Raw genomic sequence first — 20,981 nt, 5'->3', positions numbered from 1 at the left:
CATACGTGCATCAGATGCTATCACGCTGTAGGCATTCCCAGAGCTGTCCCTAGTGGACGCAGTGTGAAGTTCCCTCGAAAGGGAACTGATACGTTTTAGTTGCTGTTTGCATAAATAAATAGCTCACTGTTTAGTTTTTTCTTAGGTGGATAGGGCTGCAATGCATTTGCTAGCTAACAGTGGACGTTAACCGCTGTAACATGATACTGACACCAGCTAGATATCTAGCAACTTCAGCACTGGGCAGTCATATATAAACTCCCTTTCTAAAAACTTTGATGAATCTGTTTAAAATTGATGTGGTGACATTTGTCTGTTTGAAAACAACTATAAAACTTCGTCCAATGCATCGGCAGAAAACATAATTAGTCATTCTAACATGAACAACAATACATTAACATTCTTTTTATTTGCAAAATGTAGTTCCCTTTCAGTCTGTCACGTTCGACGTACGTCGGACGTCACCGACAAATTGGGATCACTTCAGGGAGCCCCTATCAGCTTCGAGATATAGAGAACAGGCCAATGGGCCATTGGCGTGCGAGATTTGCATCTCGTGCTCCGCACCGCGGGTTTAAACAGGAAGCGAGAGCAACGCACTATTGTCATTCACTTCGGAGCCAAACAGCGTTGATGAAGCAAGACTGCTTTTCTAAAAGAGAGCCTATCTACTAGAGAGATACTCCAGAGAACGAGAGGGACGTTTTGTGTTGGCGAAAAGGCACAATCAGCGCGACCGCGTGCTCACCACTGCATCTGCATAACAAACTGCTGTTCTCACAGCAACTGTCGGTTCGGTGAGAGCGTTTGTCTCAGAGAGTGCAGACACAGGACTACACTATCTCCTGTGTGCTGCCGTGGTCTTCCCCTGGGTGCTTCAGCACTGATGAAAGAGCGTTTCCTCACAAAAGAGCAACATGCCTTTTTCAAGATGTCATTCCACCCGTGCGTTTCTGGATGCGGTTTGTTTCCTGTCCTGACGGCCACGATACCTCTCGCATAAACATGTTGAGACTGCGTTCGTGGGTGATCCATGTTCTCTCAGGGGAACGGGATCACGTCGACGTGGTGTTCGTCTCACCTTCCTCGTGAGGGTTTGAATGTTCAGCGCGCCGTGTGCCGTCTAGCTGCCGGGTGCCAGCGCGTCGCTCGGTGCTTCAGATGCGCGGTCGAGACTATGAAACCTCAAACGGGGTTGAGTCCCTTCGCTTATACCCCGAACTGGTTTATTTTCTGGTGCACCAGAAAAGGGGCTACTTTGGCTGATAAGCCTGGGTGACCTGAGGATTACAGTGAGGCTTCCCCGCCGAGTAAATCTCCGTGGACCCCCACTCCTCTATCGCATCGCAAGCATGTTGAGACTGTGTTTGTGGGTGGTTTATGTTCTCTCATGAGAGCATAACCACGTTGGCGCGTTGTTCATCTTGCCTTTTTCATAAGGGCTTGAGTGTTCAGCGCGCCGTGTGCCGTCTCACGGCCACGCTCACTATTGTTACGTCAGGGGACGTATTGTTGTTTTTCCTTCCCCTCCCTGTCTGTAGAGACGTGCGTGTGCGCGTCTCTCTCTCTCTCTCTTTCTCTCTCTCGCTCTCTCAGGTAGCTCCGCCTTGATTGGACGTAGTGGAGACGTACCCAGTGATTGGTGGACTGGAATGGAACGATCCTTTGAAAGAACGCCCGGGATGTGGACGTGGCAGAGGGGAGAGTGTTATTGCTGGCGGCGTTGTAGCTAGTATCGAGAGAGTAACTGTTGTTGTTGGCTTGTGATCAGCTAAATCGTGTCTGGTTGTCACTAATTCTGATTTACTTCTCTAAAGCCCTCTCATTTTGACTTTTACCTTGTCCATACTGTTTTCACTTGTTTATTATTATTTTCTTTGTTTCTTTCCCGTGGCAGTTGTGTTGCCATCCCTCTGTAAATATTGTATATACAACTTTTCTGGATTACTGAAGCGGTAGGGGTTGGGTGCCTTTTATTTTGTGTACATCTTTTCTCCTGTGTTGAGCTAGCCAGGAAGTTAGGTTAAGATCACTGTATTTTCTTTTTCTTTCTTTTACAGGGTTTAGTTAGCAACAAATTGGGGTTTAGTCAGTGGCCGTTTTGTTTATTGTGTTGGCCTTGCCCGGCCCTGAACAATTGCTTCAATTATCCGTTGTGACGAAACTTAACGAAAAAAAAAAAAGAAAGAGAAACAATAAAACGAAATTATTGTTTAAACTGATTTCTCCAGAACATTTTCTTTATGCTGCTTCCCTGACCTAGACCAGGGACGTAACACTATCTCACATGCCTGCTGGTAACTTACAGATGGGATTGCTGGTCCTTAAAAAGAGCCATTTGGGGCTCTAGCAGAGGACAGATGTCGATCGCTGCATCGGAGAGAGGGCTGTTATGTGTTGAAAATGAAGATAATGCTGAGATTCCCACTATAATAGTGGGCGCTCATGCTCAATCAGATTCATACTTGACAGCCATGCTTTCCCGCGTGGCTGAGGCGTAGTGAAAAATAAGGCGAAAAATATCGCCTTGCCCGCCCCTTGCCTTTTCCCGGATGAGCATTGGAAGGCTTTGGCATTGTGGAACTATTTGGTGCCAAAATATGGAACACCAAAAGGGCCATAATCTGTATAAAGTTTTCCTCTCTCTCACTACCCTCATCGGTGGGGTGGCAGTGCCACTGGCAGGCCACCTCCGCCCTGCTTAGTGCACGAGGGTAGTTCTAAGCCGAGGTTGAGCTGTGCAAAGCACTGGCCCTTGGCCAGACGATGTCCACCCTGCTCCAGAAACACCATTGACCATGATTTGGTCAGGAGCTGCTCTTCCCCCGGAGGAGGGCCGGGTGGAAAACCATTGGTAATTCTGTTCTGCCACTGGTGTTAAAAAACAGCCAGTGGTATCCAAATTCTCAAGAGCAATTCCAATACCTCTGGGTCTCGGGAGTTCAGGAATGGCAGCGTGTGACGCTACAAAGCCTCACCGCTCTCATTCCCCTCCCCACAAGAGGGCGAGAATGGCAGTGTGTGATACTACAAAGCCTCGCCACTCTCATTCCCCTCTTCTCAGCGGTGCGTGGACAACAGTGCGCGACGCTATGCCTCGCCGCTCTTGTTCCCCGCTGAGGAAGAAGGTGAGGCAGGCCGTGTGCAACGTCACAAAGCCTTGCCACGCTCATGCCTTGTCAGCCTCTGGTGCCTCTCCAAATCGCCAGCAGGGGGTGCTGGCTGTGGGAACGCACACAAGCGGCCTTCCGACATCCCCTCAGCGGAAGCAGGTAGTGTTGCACAGCACACTCAGACCCCACTGCGACCTACCATGCCGTCCGAGTCGGGTCCCTGCACGCCGCTACGCTGCGGGTACATCTGTGGTACCGTTGGTCCCGCTTGCACGGTCTCTGGGAGCCTGGCTAGTGCTTCCCAGGGCATCTCGCCGGCTCATCCGTACTATCAGACTCGGCTATGCGATTCAGTTCGCCCGGCGTCCCCCAAGTTCAGGGGCGTTCACTTCACCTCAGTGTCGAAGGAGGACGCCCCTGTGCTCCAGGCTGAGATTGCAGTCCTACTGGCGAAGGACGCGATAGACGCAGACCGTTACTTCGCGTTGCGTTCGAGGGACGGGCATATCAGTACAGAGTCTTACCCTTTGGGCTGTCCCTGTCACCCCGTGTCTACAAGAAAGTCACGGAGGCGGCCATTGCTCCCATGAGAGAGCATGGGGCACCTCAGCCAATTGGGGTTTCAGGTCAATGGAGAAAAGAGCAAACTCTGCCCCACGCAGAGGATCTCTTTTCTCTGTACGGAGCTGGAATCGGTCGGGCTGACAGTGCACCTCACAGAGGAGCGCGTCCAGTCGGTGTTGAACTGCTTGAATTTCGTTCAAATGCAGGACAGCGGTACCACTGAAACATTTTCAGTGGCTCCTGGGGCATATGGCATCTGCAGCCGCAGTAACGCTGGTGGGATTGCTTCATATGAGACAGCTTCAACGCTGGCTACACAACAAAGTCCCGAGATGGCCGTGGCACAGCCGATCCCTCCGTGTCCAAGTGACGCCGAGATGCCGCCAAACCTTCAGCCCGTGGTCGGACCCTTCATTTCTACGGGCAGGAGTGCCTCTAGAACAAGTGTCCAGGCATGCTGTTGTCTCCACGGATGCCTCATCCACCGGCTGGGGTGCCACGTACAACGGGCTTGTCGTTTTGGTCTGTGGACGGGGCCTCACCTGCAATGGCTGTTGTTAGCAGTTCGTCTTGCGCTGGGCCGCTTCAAAACGCCACTACTAGGCAAGCACGTTCTGGTCCGTACGGACAACACTGCGGCCGTTGTGTACGTAAAAAAAAACAGTGTGGTCTACGCTTCCGTCGCATGTTACAACTCGCCCGCCATCTCCTCCTCTGGAGTCAGAAGCATCTGAGGTCGCTTCTTTCCATTCACATTCTGGGCCAGATCAATTGTGCAGCCGACGAGCTCTCACGACAGCCAGTGCTCCCGGGAGAGTGGAGACTCCATCCCCAGGTGGTCCAGCTCATCTGGAGTCGCTTCGGGAGCGCACAGGTAGACCTGTTTGCCGCCCCAGACACGACCCATTGCCAGTTGTTTTATTCCCTGACCGGGGGGACCCTCGGCTCGGATTTGCGCAGAAATGCGTTTCCCCCAGTGAGCCTTCTTGCACAGACACTGTGCAACGTCAGGGAGCAAGTGCAGGAAATGCAGGAAAAAGAAGTTTTACCAATAAAAACAAAAAATCTATTTATTTTCATCATCATACTTTTTTGAAAAAGTAACTCAGATATTTTGTTGTAAATTTGAAAAGTAATGCGTTACTTTAATAGTTACTTGGAAAAAGTAATATTATTACGTAACTCAAGTTACTTGTAATGCGTTACCCCCAACACTGGTCAGTAACACCGAAATGCCTGTTCTAGTGTCGGCTTGCTGCGCCATTCCCTCCCCTATGGTAGACGGATGCGTGCGCTTATTCTGCTCCAGTCGAGTTCCCCGGATCGGCGAACCCTGTTGAGTCCTCTGCAACCCACGGCAGTCGGACGTGGCGGAGCGTTTGACGCCAGGTCTAACACTCGTATGCATTGGTGGAACTTGTGTTAGGCTGGGTTCCATATATAGTGACACCCACGGCGGTCCCATATGTGTATTCTTCCACGGTACGGCTCCCTACGGCGAGCCCGTGTCTTTCCCTCGGCAGAGTATCCTCTGCCGTCCCACGTACGTGTTGTCCCCCTCCACTAATTGGCCGGGGCCACCCCTGGGACTTCCGTATGTTGTGCTGCCCACGGCCAGCCCATACGTGTATTCTCCACATGGTAACATCATAACTCTGGGCATGATGTGGCTTCCGCAGCGGCCTTCACAGGCACGCTTTCCCAGCGTTATCCAATACAGTCAGCTGAATGGGCTTTTGCGGAACAGCAGCTTGGACTCTCCCTGCGTGAATTCCCCGCCCGCATCAGATCGGGGTCTGAGGGGCTCATCGCTGGGCGCTGGAAGTGGTAGTAACTATGGCGTTTTCCATAAGGGATCCCAATTCGTCGGTACGTCCGACGTACGTCGAACGTGACCGACTGAATGGGAACGTCTCGGTTACGTATGGTAACCCACGTTCCCTGAAGGAGGGAACGGAGACGTACGTCCCGTCGCCACAGTTGCTGTACCATCACTGCAGCTTGAGCCACTAAGTTCGGCTCCTCAGTGAAAAACAGCGTGCATTCGCTCTCGCTTCCTGTTTATACCCGCGGGGCGGAGCGCGAGATGCAAATCTCGCACGCCAATGGCCCATTGGCCTGTTCTCTATATCTCGAAGCTGATAGGGGCTCCCTGAAGTGATCCCAATTCGTCGGTACGTCCGACGTACGTCTCCGTTCCCTCCTTCAGGGAACGTGGGTTACCATATGTAACCGAGACGTTTACATGAACTAATAATGAACTGCACTTATAAAGCATTTATTTATCTTTGTTAATGTTAATTTCAACATTTACTAATGCATTATTAAAATCTTGTTAACATTAGTTAATGCACTGTGAACTAACATGAACAAACCATGAATAGCTGGATTTTTATTAACTAACGTTAACAAAGATTAACTAATGCTGAACAGAGGTGTTGTTCATGGTTAGTTCATGTTAACTAATGCATTAACTAATGTTAACTAATACAACCTTATTGTAAAGTGTTACCATCCAATGCTATTCAAGCTTTTATAATTATGCAGAATATTGTAAAATGATATATTTTCTGTCTGATTTTTTGATCCAAAGCCAAATGAGATCACATAAGGTTATTTAAAACATTTGACTTGTGATATCAAGTAAGTTTGGTGTAAAAACATGGTTGTAATCTCATTAATTGTTGTGTTTTAATAAATCATAAATAATGGTTTAATAAATCATAAATTGTTGTGGCAGATAATATAGATTGTTTTAAGCAAAAACTCACTTCATTTGATTTTGATTTTTTTTTTACTTATCTAGTAAATTATTCTTGATTTAAGAATTTTAAATATTTGGACTGGAAACAAGAAAAAATACAAATAAGAAGAGCATTTTTTTGCTTTGTAGTCAAATCTTTTGATCATTTAAAATATAATAGGCTTTTGTTGACTACATTCCAAATAAAATAAAATAAAAAAATATATATATTTCCTTTGCTCTGTTGCTCTCTGTCACATAGGCCTACCTGAAGCTCATTCCTTATGTAGCTCATTATGCGGGCTATTATGTTCTTTTGTCCTCTCCACGTCTCCTCGCATATTGGCTTTGTGAAGAAAAACTGTCTTACAATTTATAAATTAATATATTGTTTTATGTGAATGAGTAGGCTCAAGGATTCTCACATCAGTTTAAAGAAAAAACTCTATGCAATTACACCCATTAGTCAAAAGTCTTGTGAACACATATCTATTGTGTGTTTTGAGGCCTTAATTTTAAAACAAATATTTTTTTTGTTTTTTCAAAAACCGTGCATAAACATTTTTATCTCAACAATACAAGCATGTACATACATGTTGCTCATATATTATTGTAGCCAAGTTTGTGCTGAATACAGCGTAATTGTTATGATCCTGGGCTTCTCTTCCCTTTCTCTCTGTCTCCCTCTTGTGGTCACTCACGCTCTCACTTACACATTACGCTCACTCATCCTCTTATTGCTCATTATCTCTTACAGCTGTTTCCCCTTCCCGCTCCGATTCCCCACCTGTTCCCTCTTTTCCCTTGATTTCCTCAGCCTCTTATTCCCTCTACTTTCTAGTCTTGTTGTCGGATTATTCACTCTCTACACTTGAGATACGTTTGTATTACGATCTGTCTTGTCTTGTCCTGTCCTGTCTGCAGACTGTATACTGTTTGTAAGCTGACTGCTTAGCTACTACATGTTATCCAGCTTTGCCTGTTTGCAGAGTACCTGCCTTCTTTTACCGGCTGTTGCTCGTGGCTGTTCACCCTCACTGCCTCAAAGGACTTCCCTGATCGGTCGTAGGAGTCTCGGGGATCCTGGCTATCGTCCTTGTGGGATTTTCCGTTATCCTCTCCCTGCCATTCAGCAGTTTCATTTCTGGCACTGATTGTTGCCCACAGTTTGTTCTTTGTTTTTGCCATTAAGGACGATTGTCTAAGTTTATTAAAGACTGTGAATTGCACCTCTCCCTGGTCTCCCATCATCCTTCAGCACTAACAGTAATTACACTTTTGCCATTAATGTGTTTATAAGCAACTGAAAAACCCCCCCCCCAAATGTCAGAGCATGTCAAAACTTCTAAAGGGCCCCAAAAGAGCTCAGACTCCTAGGGGTTAAAGTTTTCTATATTTCAAAGTGTATACGTGTCTTAACATTTATATTGAATGATTGGGTACTTTTTATACCATCTTGAATACTGAAAAAAAACTGCTTTATAATATACTAGTAGTGTAGTACTAATGCATTTCTAATGAACTAAAATGCTATAGAAATACATTTAAATTACACTAAATGTAGTTAAAGTTGTTCCATTGTAGCACAATTTAATATATTAAAATATATTGCAAATAGCTCAAAACTGAAAATGCACTTAATATACTTAAAGTTGTTTCAAAATAATACATTTAATATGCATTTAGTATAGTATAATTTAAATATATGAAGTATGTCCAAATAAGCACAATTTAAATATATTTCCTTTTCACCTGGGCCTATGGTCTGGGTGACAGTCCACTGTAGTTCTTCATCGTCACAGTCGAAGTACTCAAGGCCATAACGCTTCCCTGAAGTTAAGGTGACTGTGTTCATTGGGACAGAATTCAGTCTCAACAAACAGGTGGAGCTGAAATGCTTTTTCTTCACACGGACCTGTAGCATTTGATTCTCAGGCAGATCCTCTTCACACTGCACTGCAACAGTGACAAGAATAAGAAAAACAGATGTCAAATAAACATTAAATAAATAAGTAAGGCATAATGAACAGTCAGCTGAGTGATCAAAAGATTAATGGGGTCCTATTATGCTTGTCCACTTTTTCAACTTTAGTTAGTGTGTAATGTTTTCCTATAGCTCAAACAGTAGAGCATGGCGCTAGCAACGCCAAGGTCATGGGTTTGATTCCCAGGCAAAGCAAGAATTGAGAAAAATGTAAAATGTGTTTCTTGAATGCAATGTAAGTCGCTTTGGATAAAAGCGTCTGCCAAATGCATAAATGTAAAAATGTAAAATGTAAATGTTGATGTTTGAGCATAAAAAAGATCTGCAATTGAACTGATCTTACGAAGTCACAATGTAATTTTAATTTAAATTATCTCCCTCCACGGAATACGCAAAAAAGGGGTCAATGCCTGGTTGAGCTGCATTAGAGAAGACTTATTTGACTTATTATATTATTAGTTGTCACAATGTCAGAGACTCTACTCTGTTTCCAATTAGTTTGACCTTCCTTAGGCTGACATACTTAGAGTGGTTAGATGTATTTATTTAACACAGCTCCTGAACATTATAACTCCAATGTGTATCTGTGTGCTGCACAATTTACGGAGAACAGCTTCCAGAACCAAAATGCAGGATACGCACAAATGCTTTTCCTGAAATGGAGCAGTTCCCACTTTATCGGGACAATTCTTTGTTGTTTATGGATCACAACTAGTAAGTCTAGTTGTCTTATTTCTTTTAGTAAGTTTAATGTTTTTGCTACGATGTAAACAAAAGGCAAAGCTTTCTGGCTCCGCTCACCTGCTTTCCAACATTAGTGTTGATCTAGAGCCCGACTGATTTATCGGTTAGCCGATTTTATCGACCGATATGAGACTGTCACACAGATATATCGGCATCAACGTATACTGCAGATATGCCACCGATATGAACGCGCGCCCAAGCGCCTCACAGTGCATGAATATTCACACAAAAATATGTCAAAATGCCTGTCTTGTCGAGTTTCATGGCCCACAGAATATTTTTTTTATAAATATATGAACACAATATATCAAAAGAAAGAACATACCCTCTGCTTTATTCTAGCTACATGCATTCTTTATCAACACTTGAATTTATTTTGAGCAAAATACTGAGAAAATCACGTTTTTGTCAAACACTACAGGTTGGATTCAGAACAATGATCAAAACACAGATGGAGTAGATCGAGTCCATCAACATTCACAGCTTTACAGTCCTACAGCTCATCCTGGGTCGACAGTAACATTAGACAGTTTTGATTTATTTTTTGACGATCATGTTATTTTACATATGCATCATGAGATCGCTGGTTTCTACTTCTTCTTCGCCTGTGTTTTGATCAAGAGATTCTATACTCTTTCAGAAGATGTGTAATAGCGGCCCCTACTGTATAAAATTGAAAAAACGGAAAGCCAGTTATAAGGGGTTTTTGAACTGCTCTTAGTCTGACCCGTCCCCTAGGACCTGTTTGCCTTGGGAGACCCTACCAGGGGCATATAGCCCCGGACAACATAGCTCCTAGGTTCATTCGGGTACTCAAACCCCTCCACCACGTTAAGGTGGCAGTTCAAGGAGGAGTACACTAAAACCCCTTATGACGACAAGGAAAACGAGGACCGTGACGTCGCCCGGTACGGCGCAGCCGGGGCCCCACCCTGGAGCCAGGCCTGGGGTTGGGGCTCGTATGCGAGCGCCTGGTGGCCGGGCCTTCCCCCACGGGGTCCGGCCGGGCTCAGCCCGAAGGAGCGACGTGGGGACACCTTCCCGTGGGCCCACCACTCACAGGAGGGACCGTAAGGGGCCGGTGCGGAGAAGATCGGGCGGCAGTCGAAGGCAGGAGCCTGGACAACCCGATCCCTGGACACGGAAACTGGCTCTTGGGACATGGAATGTCACCTCACTGGCGGGGAAGGAGCCTGAGATTGTGCGTGAGGTTGAGAGGTTCCGACTAGAGATAGTCGGAATCACCTCTACGCACGGCTTGGGCTCTGGAACCACACTCCTCGAGAGAGGATGGACTCTTCACCACTCTGGAGTTGCCCATGGTGAGAGGCGGCGGGCTGGTGTGGGTTTGCTTAAAGCCCCCCAGCTCTGCCGCCATGTGTTGGAGTTTACCCCGGTGAACGAGAGGGTCGTTTCCCTGCGGCTTCGGCTCAGGGATAGGTCTCTCACTGTTGTTTGTGCCTACGGGCCGAACGGCAGTGCAGAGTACCCGGCCTTTTTGGTGTCCCTGGGAGGGGTGCTGGAAAGTGCTCCGACTGGGGACTCCGTCGTTCTACTGGGGGACTTCAACGCCCACGTGGGCAATGACAGTGACACCTGGAGGGGCGTGATTGGGAGGAACGGCCCCCCTGATCTGAACCCAAGTGGTGTTCAGTTATTGGACTTCTGTGCTAGTCACGGTTGTCCATAACGAACACCATGTTCAGGCATAAGAGTGTCCATCAGTGCACATGGCACCAGGACACTCTAGGTCGTAGGTCAATGATCGACTTTGTGGTCGTTTCATCTGACCTGCGGCCGTATGTCTTGGACACTCGGGTGAAGAGAGGGGCGGAGCTGTCAACTGATCACCACCTGGTGGTGAGTTGGATCCGATGGCGGGGGAGGAAGCTGGACAGACCCGGTAGACCCAAGCGTACTGTAAGGGTCTGCTGGGAACGTTTGGCCGAGCCCCCTGTCAGAGAGATCTTCAACTCCCACCTCCGGCAGAACTTCGACCGGATCCCGAGGGAGGCTGGAGATATTGAGTCCAAATGGACCATGTTCTCCACCTCCATTGTCAAAGCTGCCGCTCGGAGCTGTGGCCGTAAGGTCTCCGGTGCATGTCGAGGCGGCAATCCCCGAACTCGGTGGTGGACACCGGAAGTAAGGGATGCCGTCAAGCTGAAGAAGGAGTCCTATCGGGCCTGGTTGGCTTGTGGGACTCCTGAGGCAGCTGACATGTGCCGGCAGGCTAAGCGGACTGCAGCCCGGGTGGTTGTGGAGGCAAAAACTCGGGCCTGGGAGGAGTTCGGTGAGGCCATGGAAAAGGACTATCGGCTGGCCTCGAAGAAATTCTGGCAAACCGTCCGGCGCCTCAGGAGTGCCCTACCAACGCTGTTTACAGTGGCGATGGGCGGCTGTTGACCTCAACTGGGGATATCGTCGGACGGTGGAAGGAATACTTTGAGGATCTCCTCAATCCCGCCATCACGCCTTCCATTGAGGAAGCAGAGGCTGGGGGCTCAGAGGAGGACTCGTCCATCACCCGGGCTGAAGTCACCGAGGTGGTCAAGAAACTCCTCGGTGGCAAGGCACCGGGGGTGGATGAGATCCGCCCTGAGTACCTCAAGTCTCTGGATGTTGTGGGGCTGTCTTGGCTGACACGCCTCTGCAACATCGCGTGGCGGTCGGGGACAGTGCCTCTGGGATGGCAGACCGGGGTGGTGGTCCCTCTTTTTAAGAAGGGGGACCGGAGGGTGTGTTCCAACTACAGGGGGATCACACTTCTCAGCCTCCCCGGGAAAGTCTATGCCAGGGTACTGGAGAGGAGAATACGGCCGATAGTAGAACCTCGGATTCAGGAGGAACAGTCTGGTTTTCGTCCGGGCCGTGGTACACTGGACCAGCTCTATACCCTCTACAGGGTGCTGGAGGGTTCATGGGAGTTTGCTCAACCAGTCCACATGTGTTTTGTGGATTTGGAGAAGGCATTCGACTGTGTCCCTCGCGGCATCCTTTGGAGGGTGCTCGGGGAGTATGGGGTCCGGGGTCCTTTGCTAAGGGCTGTCCGGTCCCTGTACGACCAAAGCAGGAGTTTGGTCCGCATTGCCGGCAGTAAGTCAGACTTGTTCCCGGTGCATGTTGGACTCCGGCAGGGCTGCCCTTTGTCGCCGGTTCTGTTCATAATTTTTATGGACAGAATTTCTAGGCGCAGCCAGGGGCCGGAGGGTGTCAGGTTTGGGGACCACGCGGTTTCGTCTCTGCTCTTTGCGGATGACGTTGTCGTGTTGGCCCCTTCTAACCAGGACCTTCAGCATGCACTGGGACGGTTTGCAGCCGAGTGTGAAGCGGCTGGGATGAGGATCAGCACCTCCAAATCCGAGGCCATGATCCTCAGTCGGAAAAGGGTGGTTTGCCCTCTTCAGGTTGGTGGAGAGTTCCTGCCTCAAGTGGAGGAGTTCAAGTATCTAGGGGTCTTGTTCACGAGTGAGGGGAGGATGGAACGGGAGATTGACAAACGAATCGGTGCAGCTTCTGCAGTAATGCGGTCGATGTACCGGTCTGTTGTGGTGAAGAAAGAGCTAAGCCGTAAGGCGAAGCTCTCGATTTACCGGTCAATCTACGTTCCTACTCTCACCTATGGTCATGAACTTTGGGTCATGACCGAAAGGACAAGATCCCGGATACAGGCGGCCGATATGAGTTTTCTCCGCAGGGTGGCTGGACGCTCCCTTAGAGATAGGGTGAGGAGCTCAGTCACTCGGGAGGAACTCGGAGTAGAGCCGCTGCTCCTCCACATCGAGAGGGGTCAGTTGAGGTGGCTCGGGCATCTGTTCCGGATGCCTCCTGAGCGCCTTCCCGGGAAGGTGTTTCGGGCATGTCCAACCGGGAGGAGGCCCCGGGGAAGACCTAGGACACGCTGGAGGGACTATGTCTTCCGGCTGGCCTGGGAACGCCTCGGTGTCCCCCCGGAAGAGCTGGAGGAAGTGTCTAGGGAGAGGGAAGTCTGGGCATCTCTGCTTGGACTGCTGCCCCCGCGACCCGGCCCTGGATAAAGCGGAAGAAGATGGATGGATGGATGGATGGATGGAAAGCCAGTTAAATATTGTCAATGGCAGGGAAGCGACAAACAAAATCTCTAAAATGAACACTTGCTCGAGGTGGATCATTTAGCCTATTATTCGACAAAAAAATGCACATAAACTGTGATGGATTAGAAACATATTAGTTCATTTATTAGGAATGAGATGCACATTTAAAGGGATAGCTCACCCAAAAACGAAAATTTGATGTTTTTCTGCTTACCCCCCCAACCGTTGCCGTCTGTCAGTCGTACAATGCATGTGAATGGGGTCTAATTCTATTAGAGTAAAAAAAACATGCACAGACAACTTCAAATTAAACCCTATGGCTCGTGACAACACATTGATGTCTTAAGACACGAAACGATCGGTTTCTGTGAGAAACCAAGCGGTACTTATGCTATTATTTCATCTCATATCAGACGAATGTCATCAGCTCTCCAGACCGCCATAACTTCCTGTGAGTAAGGTCAAAAAACCAGCGCGGTCATAGAAATATATACGTAGATTCCTCATTCGACCGATGTGCGCAGGTACTAATGAGGCATCTATGTATATATCTATGACGCGCTGGTATTTTGAGCTTATTCGCAGGAAGTTATGGCGGTCTGGAGAGCTGATGACATTCGTCTGATATGAGATGAAATAATAGCATAAGTACCGCTTGGTTTCTCGCAGAAACCGATCGTTTCGTGTCTTAAGACATCAATGTGTTGTCAGGAGCCATAGGGTTTAATTTGAAGTTGTCTGTGCATGTTTTTTTTATTTTAATAGAATTAGACCCCATTCACATGCATTATACGACTGACAGACGGCAACGGTTGGAGTTAAAATTCTTTATTTGTGTTCTACTGAAGAAACAAAGACACCTACATCTTGGATGCCCTGGGGGTAAGCAGAAAAACATCACATTTTCGTTTTTGGGTGAACTATCCCTTTAAGTGTGACTGAATAATTCATTCGGACAAAGCATTGCATAGGAAATGTTGCTGAACATTCTGAAATTTGGTGTTCTAAAATTCCAAAGCCAGTCGAATCGGTCAAATACAAACGTATACTATTGAAGAGTCAACTTTTTGACAATTTTGAAATCTTGGATTTGCACTGCAAATTCATAACGATAGTTCTGTCAGGACCACTATTGTCAAAGATGATTGTTAATAAGCATATAGTTTAGATTGGCGGTATGGTTCTGTTCTGGGCAAGAACTCCCTGTGCATCCATGCAGCCTAGCATAGATAAGACCAGTGAGAGCAGTGATAAACCCCCCTAGGGTAAACAGAACAGAACCAATGATGTATTGCAGATAGCAGTAATGTCAATATTAAAATGTACAACCTATTTCGGGAATTTAGTCTGATTCAAGGGGAATCAGAATACCAAATCCTGACTGATGAGAGGAGGAGCTGGGGATGGAGGGGGGTAATTAGCTCCAGAGCAGGGCCGGCCCAAGCCCTTATAGGGCCCTAAGCAGAATTTTATTTGGGGGCCCCTCGGTGCCACCAATACGATTGACTATTGTCCATTCTTGATCATTTGCACACTCAGTATCAATGTTAGTAGTTGTAGCTGTGTTGCTTACATCGTGTTTGGTTGTCATGTTTTTGCCCTTATACGGTTTTTAATTGTAACAGTAGCAAACCCACAAGAGTGGTCAGTTGTGTTAATATTCAAAGCCTTACAGTACTACAGGTCGGAAATGCATATGTACTTTTTTTTTTTTTTTTTAAGTAGTCTCTTATGCTGAATATGCTCACTTTTCCCCAGGATTCTTTGATGAATAGAAGGTTCAGAAGAACAGCATTTCTCTGAAATAAAAAACTTTCAAAAAATCCTAAAAACATTGTACACAACCAGGGCCTGAATTAACTTTTTTTGACCACCTGCCACAGTGACTTTTTACCAGCCACTTTTTTTTTCCTCCTCGATATTAAGCCTGTTCACGTGCTTGTCAGGATTTTTTTGTGTGTATGTTGTAAATATTATCTTTTCTGAAAAAATATTCTGACCAGTGTTCAATCAGCTTTGACATATTTAAATCGGCATATCTTTTATATTTTTACCTTTTATAAAGGGCATTTTATAAAGGGCATCTTATTAAATATAGGCTATGCTTCATCTTTCAGTTTATACTCTTAAATTTGATCTATAAATTAAATTAGAATAATAAGACACTGTAGGTGTCACAAGCACGCCAGGCTCCACCCTCTCCCAGACACAACATGCACCTTCACCTGAGTACTGATCACACGCACCTGCACGTCATCATCACTGCAATCACTGCCTGCACTTAAGCCCCACGCATTCACTCAGTCACTGTCCGGTCTCGTTTGCACATGCTCACGCTACTGCTTGCTTCTACGGACTCAACTGCCTTACCTACCTGTTCCCTCGTACCTCCTAGTCTCCTTAGTGTTCCCTCGTATCGCCTAGTCTCCTGAGTGTTAACTCGTCTTGTCTCCAGGCTCCTTCGTCTCCATCGCTCCATCATCCTGATCCCCGACTCAACATGCAATCAAGAGTAAAGTATCCCCCATCTACATTGACATTCAGCTGGACTTGCACTTCTGACACTCACCTTATCCGCTCACTTCCTGGTTCTGCAAATAAACTCTGTTTACCACTTCCATCTGTTCTCTGTGTCACCTCTGTTTGTAACAGAAGACCGGACCAACACCGCACCTCACCAGGATGAGCACCCCGGATCCCTTCAAGGAGCTTGTCAACGGCGTTCGGCGAGCTCTTCCCTCCAGCCCACCTGCACCTTCACCAGCGAGCACTTCCGGGAACAACACCACCGCTTCTTCGCCCTCCAAGTGTGCCAGTCCCATGGCCAGACCGACGCCCTTCTCTGGTTCGGCGGAGGAATGCAACGGATTCCTACTACAATGTTCGTTAGTCCTGGAGATGCAGCCGCACCTTTACCCACACGATCGCGCCAAAGTGGCGTTCATCACTTCGCAGCTATCTGGTAAAGCACTCCATTGGGCAGAATCTCTGTGGTCCAATAACAACCCTGTAATCCAATCTCTCTCCAGTTTCACCGCACATTTCAAGGAAGTGTTTGGAAAACCCTCCTGGGACTCATCTATTGGTGAGCAGCTCTATCATTTAAAACAAGGATCTCTGTCTGTAAATGAGTATGCCCTCCAGTTTAGAACCCTTGCTGCAGCCAGTGGTTGGAGCGAACAATCCCTGATGACAACCTTCCGACAGGGTCTGGATCCTTGGGTGTGGCTGCATCTCGCTGCATACGAGGATACCATAGGGCTTGAACGATTTATCCAACTCTCCATCCGCTTCGCCACTCGTATGCAGTCGTGTATCGAAGAACACCAGGGCCAGCAGTCATTCTCTCCCTTCCTCCGCCGACCAGAGTTTCCACGTCCTCTGGTGAGTGCTATCATTCCATCTCTACGTAAAATGCAACCCCTCACCACTACTGTAAACCTTACTGCTGCCAGTGTATCCCTTCCAGTTACTGCCCTCCTCGACTCTGGGTCAGCCCGCAACTTCATCTCGGGCACCATCTGCCGCCAGCTCAAACTCTGCACGACTGCCACTCCGACTATCTACCAGATCCAATCGATAACCGGAAGGCCACTCAGTCGTAAACAGGTCAGTCACTCTGTGGGCCCCATCTGCATCCAAGTGGGAATCCTCCATGTGGAACATCAACACCTGCTGGTTCTGGAGGAATCCACCGCTGACATCATTCTAGGGCTCCCATGGTTGGAGCAGCACAGCCCCGTCATCTCCTGGAAGACAGGAGAAATCCTGAAGTGGGGCGATAGCTGTTTCCCGGACTGTTTCCCATCTCCACCTGTGCGTCGATCTCCTCGTTCCCAAAATCTTCCCGTCTATGCCATGTCCATCGAGAGTCCGGTAGAGAGACGTTCGGTGGATGTCCCTTCCTGCTACGCCCCCTTCAGCGACGTCTTCTGTCCCCAACGGGCTTCCAAGCTGCCTCCCCACCGGCCATGGGACTGTGCCATCGATCTTCTGCCAGGTGAGCCAGTGCCCCGAGGAAAGATCTACCCTCTCTTACTCCCGGAGGAGAAGGCCATGGAGGAGTACATCAAGGAGGCGCTGGAGCAAGGCTACATCCATCCGTCCACTTCCCCTGCTGCTTCGAGCTTCTTCTTCGTGGTAAAAAGGACGGAGGTTTGCGGCCCTGCATCGATTACCGTGCTCTCAACAATATCACCATCAAGTTCATTATACCCTTCCTCTCGTCCCAGCTGCCCTGGAACATCTCCATGGTGCCACTGTGTTCACAAAGCTGGACCTTCGCAGCGTGTATAACCTCATCCGAATACGTGAGGGGGACAAGTGGAAGACCGCCTTCGTCACGCCCACCGGCCACTACGAGTACCGTATTCCAGGATTTTATCCATGAGGTGCTCCGGGAGTTTCTCCATAAGTTCGTGCTGGTCTACATCGATGATATCCTGATCTACTCCCGGAGCCTGGCCGAACATCGCCACCATGTTGTGGAGGTCCTTCAACCCCTGAGGAGCTTCCAGCTATTCCTAAAAGCCGAGAAATGCTCATTCCATCAGCCCTCAGTGCAGTTCCTCGGATTTAACATCGATCGCAGTGGCATCCGGATGGACGAGGGGAAGGTGGAAGCCATCCGGTCCTGGCCAATTCCCTCCACCATTAAAGAGCTGCAAAGATTGTTCGGCTTCGCCAATTTCTATCGTCGATTCATCCAAAGTTACAGTTCCATCTCCAGTCCACTCACCAGCCTTAACACTTGCGAAATAAGCCCAAGTCTCTGTCCTGGACACCATCTGCCACCGAAGCCTTCCAGATGCTCAAGACCGCCCTCACCACTGCTCCCCTCCTCATCCACCCCAACCCAGAGCTGCCTTTCGTCGTGGAGGTGGATGCCTCGACCACCAAAGTGGGAGCGGTCCTGTCTCAGCAGCAGGGGAACCCCAGTCGTCTCCACCCATGTGCCTTCTTCTCCTGCAAACTCAACCCGGCAGAAATCAATTATGACATCAGCAACCGCAAACTCCTCGCCATCAAGCTAGCCCTGGAGGAGTGGAGGCACTGGCTAGAGGGCGCAAAACATCCATTCTTGGTATTTACCGACCATAAGAACCTGGGTTACCTCCGATAAGCTAAGCGCCTGAATCCCCCCCAAGCTAGGTGGGCGCTATTCTTTACCCGTTTCCATTTTACCATCTCCTACCGGCCAGGTTCCAAGAATGTCAAGGCGGACGCCCTTTCCCGCATCCATAGTCCAGTGGAGAGACCCAAAGATACTGAGCCTATTCTCACGACACAGCTGTTCGTTAATCCCATCATCTGGTCTGAAGAAACCTTGCCCTCTGCCAATGCCTCCGCCAGCGTTCCGCCGGGTTGCCCCCCCAGGCTTGCAGTATGTCACCCGATCACGTCGCACTCCTCTCATTCACTCTTCCCACACGTCACTGGGCACTGGCCAACTGGGCACTGGGCACTGGCCTCACTGGGCACTGGCCTCTCGCTGCTACGACAACGCTTCTGGTGGCCACACATGACATCAGATGTCAGAAGGTACGTGCAGGGATGTAGGGAATGTGCCATGTCCAAAAGTCCACGTCTTCTGCCTGCTGGGAAACTCCATCCTCTGCCCATTCCCAACCGCCCCTGGTCACACCTAGGAGTGGATTTTATCACTGATCTCCCTGTCTCGGACAACTGTACCTGTGTTCTCGTAGTGGTGGACTGATTCTCGAAATCCTGCCGCCTTCTCCCGTTACGAGGTTTGCCCACTGCCATGGAAACCGCAGAGCTCATGTTCAATCACATCTTCCGGTACTATGGCATCCCTGAAGACATCGTGTTGGACAGGGGTCCCCAGTTTATTTCCAAGGTATGGAAGGCCTTTTTCTCCCTCCTAGGTGTGACCGTCAGCCTCTCATCAGGTTACCATCCCCAATCGAACGGGCAGACGGAACGCAAAATCCAGGAGATTGGCCGTTTCCTCCGTACCTTCTGTCACGGCCACCAGGACTCCTGGAACCAGTTCCTTGGATGGGCCGAGTACGCACAAAACTCTCTACGTCAACCTACCACCGGCCTCACTCCGTTCCAGTGCGTACTCGGCTATCAACCTCCCCTATTCCCGTGGTCAGGGGATCCCTCCGACGTCCCTGCAGTCGACTACTGGTTCTGTGAGAGGGTCAGGGACTCTGCACATCACCAACTCCAGCGGGCCCTCCGCAGACGCAGGATGGCAGCCGACCTTCGCCGCTCAGAGACTCCCACATTCCAGGTTGGGCAGAAGGTCTGGCTGTCAATGCGGGACATCAGACTGCGTCTGCAATGCAGGAAGTTGAGTCCCAGATTCGTTGGCCCCTTCACCATCCTGCAGCAGATCAATCCCGTCACCTACAAGCTCCAACTCCCACCTCAGTATCGGATTCACCCCACTTTCCATGTGTCTCTCCTTAACCCTTTAGGCGCCAGAGTTTTTTTCCTAAAACATTCGATTTTGACATCTTAAAGGGTAACTAAACCCCTGCTCAGAGCTTAACTCCACCCACTGGCAATTTTTGAAAAATGCTGGAAAAGTGGGCAGAGCCCAGCGGAGTCAGGGTTTGAAAGCACGTCTCATGTATGAAGATGATCTATTCTGTACACATGACGGGCGGCAATAATATCGCAAGAAAAGCCTGACGTGTACTGACAACTGCATTATTTAACCGTATTTTCTTCAATACAATGTTAAAGCAAGTGTCAAGTCAGTTTCATTCATAATGTTTCTACTTCATGTTACATGAAAGTTCATACTGGAGTAAAGCCGTTCTCATCCTGTGATTGGGGAAAACATTTCTGAGGGCGTGGTGAGCTCGTGCCAGGGGCGCGGATAGTGAGCCGTTGGGAGTGCCATCCTACGTCACGATGTACCACAACGTCCAATAGGAAAATTCAACTGCAGTAGCCACCGTTCAACCTTAAGAGGGCAGCACTTTGGCAGTTTTACACCATATTTTATAGAATTAAAACACTTTATACTCAAATGTCAAAACATTTACTCGAATCAATGAACAGCATTAATAAAGCCCCAGTATTACAGATCATTTACTAAAAAAAGTTGGTTTAGGGTTTAGTTACCCTTTAATTTCAAAAGGCTATATCTTAAAAGTGATAAAAGATAGAGACTTTCTGTAAATTAGAGAAATATTAAGGATGACCCAAAGTTTATGTAGGGATTACATTTTACCATCTAATTTGCATTTTATGACGTCATATGGTGGTGGCCATCGTGGATTATAGAATTTTCATGAAAAGTCAAATGTTTAAATGATAAAATGCAGCACTTCTTTGCCCCCAAAATGTCCCTCACCTTCTGTATGCTATATTACACAATACTGAATGCTCAGGTAAATAGTAAACAAACTGTGTAAATCATTACTAATAAATGGTAGAAACAAACCGAATGCATGTAGCGGTTGGCCTTTTGCTGTAGAGATTTTCCATTTACTGCATACAGTAGGCACCTCTGTCACCTTTGTTTGTAACAGTAGGGCTGTTACCAATCAAATTAAATAATTTACACTGAATAATTACAACAGCATTAAAAAAAATGTATGAGATTGTTTTAAATAGTTTTGAATATACAAATAAGAAAAGTTGGAAAGAATGTTTAAACATGAAAGTAAACCACCAGTAGGTGGGAGCAGGTGACCGTTTTAATGAGTGAGTCATTGAGTCGATTCGTTCAAATGGCTGATTCATTTAAGAATGAGGCAGTCGTTTATGAATAGGTC

The 20,981-nt window shown here is 48.0% G+C and overlaps 1 protein-coding gene across 2 annotated transcripts in view; it reads right to left on the bottom strand.

The window, feature by feature from the left end:
* Positions 1 to 20,981, bottom strand: part of LOC307138040 (CUB domain-containing protein 1-like) — a 102,705-nt gene that overhangs the window by 31,072 nt on the left and 50,652 nt on the right. For both annotated transcript variants that reach the window (XM_079836144.1, XM_079836145.1), the window contains exon 5: positions 8,173 to 8,376. In XM_079836144.1, the coding sequence (XP_079692270.1) occupies positions 8,173 to 8,376 (204 nt within the window). The remainder of the gene's footprint in view (positions 1 to 8,172; positions 8,377 to 20,981) is intronic.

Source organism: Gobio gobio (genome assembly GCF_949357685.1).
Source record: "Gobio gobio genome assembly, chromosome: 15".
Lineage (NCBI taxonomy): Eukaryota > Metazoa > Chordata > Actinopteri > Cypriniformes > Gobionidae > Gobio > Gobio gobio.
The sequence above is the reverse complement of the archived record's forward strand: the minus strand, read 5'-3'. Positions and strand labels throughout refer to the sequence as shown.